The sequence below is a fragment of the Spermophilus citellus genome (genome assembly GCF_964194105.1).
Source record: "Spermophilus citellus genome assembly, chromosome: 7".
Lineage (NCBI taxonomy): Eukaryota > Metazoa > Chordata > Mammalia > Rodentia > Sciuridae > Spermophilus > Spermophilus citellus.
The window spans coordinates 111,818,677-111,831,458 of record NC_138188.1 but is presented as its reverse complement, the minus strand read 5'-3'; the positions used below and the strand labels follow the sequence as shown (position 1 = coordinate 111,831,458).

Below are 12,782 nucleotides of genomic sequence, written 5' to 3'. Positions count from 1 at the left end.
CATCTCACCTTTTAATTTTTTTAATCCTCTTTTTGAACTTATTCACCACATTGGTATCTTTTGGTTGAATAACTTCAGTGTTTTAGAATGAACTCATTAATTATTTTCACAAAGTTATTTTGAAAATAACTTGAATTTTGTGTCACTTTGGCGTATTAGATTTTCAGGAAATATCCAAGATTCTACTATACTAGGACTTACCATTTGTATTTGTTTTCTATTGACTTCTCTTTAGGTGTTAACTTCTGTTTTATTTAAGCTAGGTATTTTATTTTAGAACTCTCCCCACTAAAGTTTAGTAAAGAAGTGGTAAAAAGTATTATTTGAATCCTAGAATGTCATTTTATGGAAATACTTAACTTGTTGCTATGACAAGTTCTAACCAGTCTTTTGGCTAAATCTTATAGTTAGGATCTGTGGTGTAATCGCTTTTGACATGTAAAATGCAATTATCCAAAGACTGCTGATAACATGGGGGGCGGGTGGCACAGGTATTTTGTTCTCAAAAGAACAACTAGATGTGAATGCATTTTTTCCCTGCAGACAGTGCACTTTTAGATTAGATGCTCCTTTCAAAAAAATCTCAGCTGACATAACTGAAGAAATTGTAATGGGGAGTTTCTGAAGAAGGGTTATTATGTTATTTATCACTATAGTATTGGGACACCCTAAAGATAAAGAAATGTGATGAATAAATAAAATAAAATGTATAACGAAGTTGAGGCTATCAGGATGGTGGAATATTAGTCAAGATTTAAAGGTATTATTTTTCTTTTAAGGAAAATGATAATTACAACAAATTATCATATCACAGACTTTGCCACATTGCACATATATTACAAAAATATTTCAGTACTTTTGCATTTGATTTTAGTTAGGCAAGAATGATAATCTTACAGTTGGGAATATGTGGCAGTACCAGTTACTCTGATGTCAGTAGGGTAGAGTTCTAAATAGCTAAATAAGTATTAAACCCACATATTGAATCCCATGCACTTTGCTTATTTAAGCGCTCCTTTACACTCTTACTCAGCTTATTTTGTGGTAAAATACACATATTGTGAAGTTTATCATATTAATCATTTTTAATTTTATATCTCAGTAGCATTAAACACATTCTGCAAACCATCTCCACTATCCATCTTCAGAACTTCTTCATCAACTCAAACTGAAACTGTATCCATTGAGCAATAATTCCTACTACTCTGTTCTCTCACACTACCTTCAGCCTCTAGTGTCCAGTGTTCTACTTTCTGTCTATATTATGAATTTACCTATTTCAGGTACTTCAGTTCACATAAGTGGACTTATATAATTTTTATTCTATGTGGCTTATTTTACTTCTCAAAGATTGACTCATTCATGTTGTTGGATGTATCAGAATTTTACTCCTTTTTAAGACTACACAGTGTTCCATTGTACATACCAGATTTTGTTAATTATCTTTTGAGGGATGTTTGGATTATTTTCACCTTTTAAAAGGCTACTGTGAATAAGCCTGCTGTTATCATTGGTGTACAAATCTGTTGTAGCCCCTGCTTTCAATTTTTTGTTTTGGGTATATATATATCTAGAAGTAGAATTTATGGGTCACATCCTAATTCTTGGTTGTAGTATTTTGAGGAACCACCCTATTTTTTTTTTTTTAAAAAGAGAGAGTGAGAGAGGAGAGAGAGAGAGAGAGAGAGAGAGAGAGAGAGAGAGAGAGAATTTTTTAATATTTATTTTTTAGTTCTCGGCGGACACAACATCTTTGTTGGTATGTGGTGCTGAGGATCGAACCCGGGCCGCACGCACACCAGGCGAGCGCGCTACGGCTTGAGCCACATCCCCAGCCCCACCCTATTATTTTTTGACAGCAGCTGCATCATTTTACATTCTTAACCAGCAAGGCACAAAGGTTCCAATTTCTCTACATCCTTTTTAACACTTGTTACTTTTCGTTTTATTGTTTATTTTTTGTTTTATAATAGCCATCCTAAAGAGTGTTTACTTAGTTTATTATTATTATTTTTTTTTAACTCTGATACAGTTAAACTAAGATGGACACACGAGCACGTGTGTACTTTGGTACTGGTGATTGAACCCAGGGCCTTGAACACGTTAAGCAAATGCTTTATTGCTGAGGTACATCTGCAGCCTTTTGAAAAATATACATTTTGAGACAGGATTTTGCTAAATTGCCCAGTCTGGCTTTGAATTTGTAATTTCTTGCCTTATCCTTAGTAGCTGGGATTATACCCATGTGCCACTGAACCCATCCAAGATGGATATTTGATTCTTCTGTTGTAGGAATTTAGAGCAAATTAGAAAGGACTGTTCAGTATATGAATGTAGGACGTAGAATGGAGGCATTTCAGTTGACAAGAAGCAAGATGTTGGTGAACTTTTGAAAAATTCACATATGAAATTCCTTGATTATACTAGTTCAGTATAATGCTACCGTGTTAGAATTGTATTAGTGTAGATCTCTGTTGTCCTGTGCAGTAGTATCTAATTATGTATGACTATTTATTAAATCTATGTACAATTATAAATTCAGTTCCTTATACTGGTCACCTTTCAGTGGCCACATAAAGCTTGGTTAGTGCAGCTAGAGAACTTATTATTATTATTATTTTTTTGTACTGGGGATTAATCACTGAGCCACATCCCCATCCCTTTTTATTTTGTATTTTGAGCCAGGGTCTTGCTAAGTTGCTTAGGACCTTACTAAGTTGCTGAGACTGTCCTTATCTTTCTATCTCAAATTCCTGAGTTGTGCCACCACACTTGGTATCAAAACAACAAACAAACAAATTTTTATTTCATTGCAAAAAGTTTGTTGTTTTTTTTTAATCAGCATCTAGATTTTTATTAGAGGTGTTATTAAAGGGTAATATAGCAATGTTTTTTTTTTAATTTTCAGATGAAAGGTCATGCAGGAATTTGTGTTGAAATTTAACAAGAGTTAATAAAAATAAAATTTCACAGTGATGTAGGCTACTTATCTTGAGATATTGATGATTAATAATAAAATAATAATAAACAAGAAGCAAAAGTTGTTTTCAGTGTTATTGTGCATGATTTTATACAGCAAAATGCCCACTTTTACTGTTAGACATTGTTCAACATTCATCCAATGTTCTTGGGAGCAAAATACTGTAGGAATTCTAATGTATATATATATATATATACATAAATAACATGATTTTCTAATTTTGTTTCTTGGCTTGCTTTTGATGTCCTTAAACTAGTTCATCTGTTCTCTCAATATTCCCTGTTAACAGAAATTGGGTTCAAAAACTTGATTTGGGTTGGGATTACACAATTTTTGGTAAGCACACTTTGTAGGTGATTTTTTGATATTGAATTTTTGTTTCCTTTTGTGATAGTTAACGTGTTTTATATAGTGATTACTGGTTTATAAAATGCTTTCTCACACAATTTTATCCAGTAATATTCTTAATACCTTGTGATGTAGGTTAATACTATACTTACTGTGCAAACAGTAGTTTTTTTTTTTTGTTGTTGTTGTTTATTTGTTGTTTTTGGTACCAGGGATTGAACCTAGGAGTGCTTAATATCTGGGAGCAACATCCCCAGCCCTTTTTATATTTTATTTAGAGACAGAGTCTCACTGAGTTGCTTAGGGCCTTGCAAAAGAGCTGAGGCTGGCTTTGAACTTGTGATCCTCTTGCCTCAGCCTCCTGAGCTTCTGGGATTATAGGTGTGCACCATTGCACCCAGCTTAAACATTAGTTTTTAGTTAGACTTTACTTGTAAAGTTCTACATTTCTGCTGGCTATTAAAACTGAAAAGGGAGAGTACTTTTTTCCTACTGTCTTATGAGGATTTTAAAAGAGATAATGCTTTCAAAATAATAATAAACAAGAAGTCAAAGTTGTTCTAAGTGTATTGTGCATGATTTTATACAGGAAAATATCCACTTTTACTGTTAAATAATTCTCCCTTTGAAAAAATTAGTTCAAAATTATATCAGTAAGTGAATAAAAAACTCGGTCCTGTGACTCTAAACATTATACAACTACCACTCAGAGCTTCTGTGCAGTGCGAATAATTAGTATACTAAGTTCATATAATTCTAGTATTTTGATCTTTTATTCTGTGTTATTTTAAGTAAATTTATAATTTCTTTAAGAGTTTTGCATTGCTTTATTTTTTTTTTTTTTAGTTGTAGATGGACAACAGTACCTTTATTTTGTTTTCGTGTGATGCTGAGGATTGAACCCAATGCCTCACTAATGGGAGGCAAATGCTCCACCACTGAGTTACAACCCTAGCCCTTGTTATGCTTTTAACTGATTCTAAAATACTGTAAAATATTTAACTTTCTTCTTTTTAAATATTCAGACTAGAGGATATCTAAGAGTCTTTCTAGTTCTTGATTTCTTACTTCTTTTTAATGTTTTATTTTGGTTAGGAAGTCAGTTAAAACCACTTCAGAGATTTATATTCTCAGCCTGGATTTTAATGGTGAAGATGTAAAATATTGGTAACAGCTCATATCTGCAGGATTCATAATGATATTGCCTATTATTAGGAACCTATTGTATGTTATTGTGCTAGGCATTTTATTACACTCAATTCTTGGAACAATTCACAATAAGAGGCGAGTTATCAGAGGTTAAGTACCTTGCTTATACATGTAACTAATTGGTAATGAATGAATTGAGATTTGAACCCAAGACTGCCTTTAGAAATGTAAAATGCTTTTGACTTTTATATTGTGCCTGCGTGGCCACCCCCCCCACCCCCCCCACCCCCCCATGGTGCTGGGGATCGAACCCAGAGCCTTGCAAGGTCTTTACCAGCTGACCTATTTCCCCATCCTAGGCCTGGCATATTTTGATATGATTTTGACATATGGAATATTCACTATTGAAGTACATTGTGAGATTGGATTTATTTTTTTAGTTAGAGTAAAAAAATTTTTTTTAGCATTGTATAGTTTAATTGGAAACGTCAATAATTTGAATTTTTCTTTTCCTTTCCTCATCTCTAGATATTCAAGAATTTTATGAAGTGACCTTATTGGATAATCCAAAATGTATAGATCGTTCAAAGCAGTCTGAACCAGTTCAGCCTCTGAATACCTGGGAAATTTCCAGCCTTCCAAGCACTACTGTGACTTCAGAAACACTGCCAAGCAGCCTTAGCCCTAGTGTAGAGGTAAGATAAATTTTTCTGAAACTGTTTTCTTTGAATTACCAAGTTTTTTTCCTTCATTTGATTAAGATGAATATTTTGTGGAAATATTTATAATGGAATAAAGAGAATGGAGTTAAAAGTATTTTTGAAAAGAAAAGTGCAGAATATCTATTGCTTCTGTCTTAAAATGTTAAGAGTGATTTGAGGCCTAAAATACTTACTTTAGACTAATGCCAAGTATTTTGTATTATGGACGTCAAGGAGGTTTTATTTGTGTGATAATTTAGATGGAAATTGTACTTTGAAAAGGTGGTTTTGCTCTGGTGTTCTCCCCTAGAAATAGATTATAGTTTTGTGGTTCTGAGCCCTTTAGTTATTCCAAGGATTCTCTTCCTCGGCTTGGAGGGAATTGCATTAAAACTCACTAGAGACTGACAGTCCTTAAGGTCAGAATTGGTTTCTGCATTTTTCTGTAATTAAAATCATCTGGATTTTTTAAAAAAATATTTATTTTTTCGTTATAGGCGGACACATTGTCTTTATTTTACTTCATGTGGTGCTGAGGATCGAACCCAGTTCCTCATGCATGCTAAGTGCTGAGGATAGAACCCAGTGCCTCATGCATTCTAGGCTAACGCTCTACCTGTGAGCCACAACTCCAGTCTTAAAGCCATCTGGATTTTAATAACAATGTCAGTGACATTCTTTTGTTGTGGTGCTATACTGTTGTTAGTACATTGGATATAGTATAACAGAGATATGAAGCATTTTGTAACGAGGATTCTGCCTGAGAAACATTAGTCATTTGAAAGTGGTTGTCTCTCTAAATTTGATTCTAGTCTCTCTGTTAGTACAATACAGTGCCTGGAAAATTTAATCAACTTCTGTTTGGTGAGTAATAAGTCAGGGAAAAATGGTGGTGGGCAGAAACTAGATGGCACTTTGGTAATGAAATAGAGTTTCTCAGTTTTTGCTTTTATATTAAGTAACAGAACTCTAGAATTCTAGAGTAGGATGAATCAGACAGAGCATATCTGATTTTAATGATGAGAAAAGAGATCCAGAAGAAAATGATTTTACCCAGCTGATTCAGCTAGTTTGTGCAAGTCTATCTTTGGATTTTAGACCTCCCAATTTACAGTTCTTAGTAATCCTGATATGACCTTACATTTTTCTCTTTAATCTGATTAGATATTCTCATGTTAAAATGTGCATGTATCATTAATTTCTTACTCTTATTTAAATGTTTTTTTTATTATTTTCTCTTGGATAATTTCCGTTACCATTCCCTTCTTTAGTTGATATATCATTTGTTTTAATGATAATTAATTTCCGTGGCCTGTTTCAAATGAAAATTTTAAATGTCTGTAATCAGTTATTGGTTGTGGTTCAAATGTGTTGTTTCCAAAATTCAGATGTTGCCAATGTGATAGTATTAAGAGGTGGATCCTTTAAGAGGAGATTAGTTCCTGGGATTTCTCCCTCCTTTAATGGGATTAAGGACCTTATAAAAGAGGCTTCACACAGGTTTTAGCTCTGCTCTCTGAAATGTGAGGATGAAGCAAGAAGACCCTACCATACCAACTACCTCTGAGACTTCTCAGCTTTAGAACTCTGAGAAAAAAAAAAATATATCTATATATATATATATAATAAATTACTCATTCTCAGGTCTTCTGTTATAGCAGCACAAAACGGCTGACCATTAAACATATTTCTATTTCACATTGTCTTAGTCCTAAGTTAAAAACTTGTTATAAAAAACATTTTAAATTTCAAGAGCATTAACTTTTATATTTACTTAGTATATTTTTTGTTATTGTCTGTTTAATGATATCAACCTGTGATTAGGAAACAAAAGTTCTTGCAGTCAATTTGCACATTTTGATAGGTTGTTTAGATAACAACTGTCTCAGTACAACCAGTGAAACTAAATATTCACTAAGGTATAACAAATGGATAGTTTTGTAAGCCGGAAGTTTATTTCTATATAGATTTTAGTAAGAAAAATCAACAGTGTATTGAGTTTTATAACAAATGGTATTAGTGGACCAAAGATGGGGTTCAGTGGTAGAGCGCTTGGTAAGCATGCACAAATGTTGATCCCCAACACTGCGATGAAAAAAAAAGATATTAGAAACATTTCAATTTCTATAAAATTATGAAGCACTCTTACCTATGTGCAGCCTTCATTTCTGCACCTCCTGAAAGATATTTTCTGGACATGACAAAGGCAATTCAAATTATTGGAGAAAGGAGAACTTACAGATAATGAGTGTCATATCTTATTAGTTTGGAGAATGGATGAAAAGGAAATACAGATTACAACATGTTGCTTTAAGGCTTGGCACGTGGAAAATGCCTTAATAATATTTGACTTCTGTACCCATTCATAGATGAACTTTAAGGGAAGCATTGGAGTGTGTTCATCAATCCTAGATTTTTAAAAAGAGGGAATAATACCTGTGTGTCAAATGTGAGCAAGCTGAAATCAATTACTACAAAGTACTGTTATTACAGAGATGACAGAATACCTGAAAAATGAAAGTCTGAAAATGTAACATGTTTGAAATTTGTCTAAGTGATGATTGACTTGATCTCTTATTTCAGTGTTGGGAAAGACTTTAATTCACTGGCCCAAGTTAGAACAAATGCAAAAAAACCCAAAACTATCTTGCTGACATAAAATTTAGGCTATTATTCTACTTGTGCACTAAATTCTTGGATAACACAGTTAAATTTCTGACAAAATTATATGCAACATGGTCTTATCTTTTTTGCTTCACATTTGCCTTCACAGGATTATCATTTAGTTTTTCAAAAAGTACTGGAGATTGATCAGTTTTTAGAAAGACTTGCCTCTTACAGTGATGCAAATCTTTGCATTTTAAAACATATATCAAGTTTTCTTCATTTGTTTTAATAGTTGGTAACTGATTTCACTCTCATCAGCTCCTCATTTGTCAGTTACATTTTGACATTGTAACTTTGTTTCTACTATTTCTTCTAATGTAATAAAATTAAAATTAATACTATTTATTTTAAAATAACATGATGAGTATCCCATTTTCTTACAAGTTTTGTGGGTTTTTTTTTTTTTGTTATATCTTTTCATTGAAGATATGCCTCACTAAATGTTTGAGATAATGTTTGCTTAATGCTTATTTTAGGGTGATGGGATTATTTCTTTTTTTGTACTTTTTGCTATTTTTAAAAATAATTAGATGTCTCATTTTTATAAAAGCAGTTCTATTCTAAGTGAATTAGGAGATTAAGAAATAGAGAATAAGGAATAGTTATGAGACTGAAAAAAAGCAAGATATAAAAGTAGGAGAAATCGTCTAATTTAATGGGGTAGTCTAAAAGAAAAGAATGTATTCTGTTCCTGATTCCATAATACATTTTAAGTGGAATAGTTATTAAAAGTTTAATAAAAAGAAACTATAAAAATAATTAAAAAATAATTTTTGAATAGGGAAAGCTTTCTAAGCATTACAAAGCAAAAACTAAAAAAATTTAGAATTCTGACTGTAGAATTTCTTTGTGGACTTGAACTAGTTGTTTAAATTTTAATTGTAGAACTTTAAGCTTTTCTAAGCATTACAAAGCAAAAACTAAAAAATTTAGAATTCTGACTGTAGAATTTCTTTGTGGACTTCAACTAGTTGTTTAAATTTTAATTGTAGAACTTTTGTATCTCAAAAGATGTAATACAAGATGTAATACATAAAAGAGATGATACAGTAGGAAGAGAATTTATCACATAAATGAAAAAGGGCAAATTTCCTTAATTTCCAACCATCTCAACCCAAGAAACCTCTTAAAGATCACTAAGAAAAAAGCCATCATTCAATAGGATTTGTGACCAAAGGATGTGAACCATCAGTTTGTTGAAAAACTATACCTGGGCCAATAACCTGTGAAGAGATGTACAACCTCACTTTTAAAAAGTACAAATTAAATTGTCAATAAGAATATTCTTAAATAATTTAATTATCAAACATTAAATGTGAGGAAATAAGCTCATACGGTTAGTAGGGAGAGTACAGTGGTGTGATCATTTGAGAAACAACAGTACCCATATTCTTGGATCCAGCATGTACCACAGATTTACTGACAAAAATTATTAAAGATACATGTATAGGGATGTTCATTGTATCATTCTATGTAATATTCATAAAAATCAATAAGGAAACAATATAAATGAGTATCAGTAAGACGTTAGACAAAAACCTGGTATTTAATACAGAATTGACGTGAATATAAATTTTATGTATTTGGTTCTTGACTTGATGATTTAACTGAGAATTTTTTGGCTTTGTGATACTGTGAAAATGATAAACATTCAGTAGAAGCCATCCTTCAAATTTTGAATTTTGATCTTTTCCTGGGCTAGTGGCATGCTATCTGATACATTCTTGTGGTGCTGGGCAGCAGCAGCCAACTACAGCCCTTAGTCAGCCATGTGATCACATGGGTGAAAACAGATACTCTGCAGAGTACTGCATTGCTAAGCTGTGATGTTCAGTAGACCAGGTATTAAATGCATTTTCACTTTTTCATCATACCTCCCCCCCAAACCCCAGCCCAGTATTAGAAATTGAACTTGGAGACATTTCACTGAGATGCCTCCCCAGCCCTTTTGTATTTTTTTTTTCAAGACAGGGTCACTCTAAATTGTGAAATCTGGCCTTAAATTTGAGATTCTCCTACCTCAGTCTCTCAAATTGCTGAGATTACAGGTATGAACCATGGCACCTGGCCACCTTACCATAATTTGAATTTGCAATGGGTTTATTTTAAGTTGAAGAACATTAATATTTGTCAAATGTAAGCCTGTTACATGTCAGGAGGTATATAGAATGACTCTGTCAAAAGAAAAGGTATGTCCGAAAGAATACACACTTGGTCTGCCTTCAGTTCTATTTTTGCTTTAGTTGTGCCATCATTTACAGGCCTACTTTTAAAAACTTCTGAGTTCATTTTAGGAGGAGGGGAATTATTTGACTGAGTTCTTTAGGGAGATAGTTTGATTCTATTTTTTCGTGAGCTTATGATTTAATGCTTTGAAATAATCCATCTTCAATTTAAGTAGTTTTAGGAGGTAGTAGAATTAAAAGTATATATTCATACTACCAGGTTTTATCTGAAGTCCTCTAAATATTGACTTTAAAATTTATCAAATTGCTGTTGAATATGCATACATAAAGGTACAAAAATCTTGAATGGATAGCTTGATGAATCACTGCATGGTGAATATACCAGGTCAAGGAAAAGGATGTGGTAGGACAACTAATAGGTCCAGGAATTAGTTGACGGTGATGATGGCACAACTCTGTGAATATATCAAAAAATCAATGAATTATGCATGCAAACATTAAATTTGTGTTATGATTATTTCCTGATATATCAATTGCAGTGGAACAAACAAATTATAACAACTGATTGTGTATGTTTTCTTGTGCAACAGTATATACATACATACCCAAGTGTGAAAATGGTGTGTGTATGTTTAGTTTTAGTACATAACGCCAGCAGTTTTGAAAATTGATTATGCATGTTTTCATAATTACCATCAGTCTGAGCAAGTTTTGTTTTGCATCTTTGCCAATACTTGTTATCAGTCTTTTTGTTAATAGTTTAAACCATTCTGGTATGAGTGTAGAGGTACTTCATATTGTTTTTTTCCCTTTTCCTGTCATTAACAAGATTAATAAGCCCCTTTCTCTTGGGGCTATGGTTGTGGCTCTGTGGTAGAGCACCTGCCTCACATGTGTGAGGCACTGGGTTTGATTCTCAGCACCACATATAAATAAATGAATAAAATAAAGATCTGTCAACATCTAAAAAATATTTTTTTTAAAAAAGAGCCCCTTTCTCTTTTTTAGGGGACTGGAGATTGAACTTAGAGGCACTTGACTACTAAGCCACATCCCAGCCCTATTTTGTATTTTATTTAGACAGGATCTCACTGAGTTGCAAAATTGCTGAGGTTGGCTTTGAATTCATGATCCTCCTGTCTCAGCCTCCCGAGTTGTTGGGATTATAGGCATGCCTGCCATGCCTAGCCAGTGAGCACCTTTTTATATGTCTTATTCCTTTTGCTTCTGTGAAGTGTTTATTCAAATTTCTTGCCTTGGTCTGGTTTGATTTTTGCTGAATCTCTTATTTCATTTAAGATTTTTAAATGTTGATTCTTCTCCCCTAATTTTATAACATTTGTATTTATTAGTTGGGGTTTTTCTATAAAAGGTACTTTTCTCTATCAATTAGGAATAGCCTTTAAAAGGTTTGTGTGTGTGTGTGTATATATATATATATATATATATTTTTTTTTTTTTTCTTTGTACCAGGGATTGAACCCAAGGATATTTAGTCCCTGGGTCACATCCCCAGCCCTTTTTATTTTTTATTTTGAGACAGAGTCTCACTATGTTGCTTACATGCCTTGCTAAGTTTCTGAGACTGGCTTTGAACTTGTGATCCTTCTGCCTCGGCCTTCAGAGCCGCTGGTATTACAGGTGTGCACCATCATACCCAGCATTGTTTTCTTTTTAAATTTTAATTTATTTTAATTCGGTATATATGACAGCAGAATGCATTTTGATTCATTGTACACAATTGCAGCACAACTTTTCATTTCTCTGATTGTACATGATGTAGTGTCACACCATATGTGCAGTCATATGTGTATCTAGGGTAATAATGTTTATCTCATTTCACCATCTTTCCTGCCCCCATATCCCTTTCCCTTCACCAAGTTAAAGTCTCTCCCCAGCAATTATGGATCAGCATCCACTTATCAGAAGTCACATTTGGCCTTTGGTTTTGGGGGACTGGCTTATTTCACTTAGCATGATATTCTCCAACTTCATCCGTTTACCTGCAGATGCCATAATTTTATTCTCTTAATGCTGAGTAATATTCCATGTGTGTATATACCAGAGTTTCTTTATTCATGCATCCATTGAAGGGCATCTAGGTTATTGCTTCCACAGTTTAGCTATTGTGAATTGAGCTGCTATGAACATTGATGTGGCTGTATGACTATAATATGCTGATTTTAAGTCCTTTGGGTATAGACTGAGGAATGGGCTAGCTGGGTCAAATGGTGGTTCCATTCCAAGTTTTCTAAGGAATCTCCATATTGCTTTTCAGAGTGGTTGCACCAGTTTGTAGTTCCACCAGCAATGTGTGAGTGTACCTCCCCCCCCCCATCCTTGCCAATTGTTTTCTTTTAATAACTGTTTTCAGAGTAGAATTTGTGTCATAATTCCCTACAAGAAGGACTAAAAAGTTTCTTTCTTTTTTCATGCTCTCTTTAAAAAGCTGTCACTATGTGGACTTTGCTTCTGTCTCCTTATTTGTGTCATTCCTTCCAAGTAGAACGTCTGTACCTTTCCCATCTTGAATGGCCCATCTCAGCATTGTCCATGTGAGGTCTTAATCCATCTTTTAGCCAAGACTAATTTCTTCTTAAGCCTATAGCACTTTGTACCTTTCATTTTTGGTGATCCGGTTCTAGGGATCAGAATCAGGGTTTTATGCATGCTAGGCAAGTGTTCTACCAGTGATCTGTACTCCAGCCCATGACCTTGTATTTTTTTTCTTGTACCTTTCTCATGGGACCT

At 33.5% G+C, this 12,782-nt stretch overlaps 1 protein-coding gene across 8 annotated transcripts in view; it reads left to right on the top strand.

Moving 5' to 3' along the window:
* DLG1 (discs large MAGUK scaffold protein 1) overlaps positions 1–12,782 on the top strand; it is a 275,660-nt gene that overhangs the window by 14,684 nt on the left and 248,194 nt on the right. For all 8 annotated transcript variants that reach the window (XM_081300853.1, XM_081300858.1, XM_081300857.1 and 5 more), the window contains exon 4: positions 5,006–5,172. In XM_081300853.1, coding sequence (XP_081156979.1) covers positions 5,006–5,172 — 167 coding nt within the window. The remainder of the gene's footprint in view (positions 1–5,005; positions 5,173–12,782) is intronic.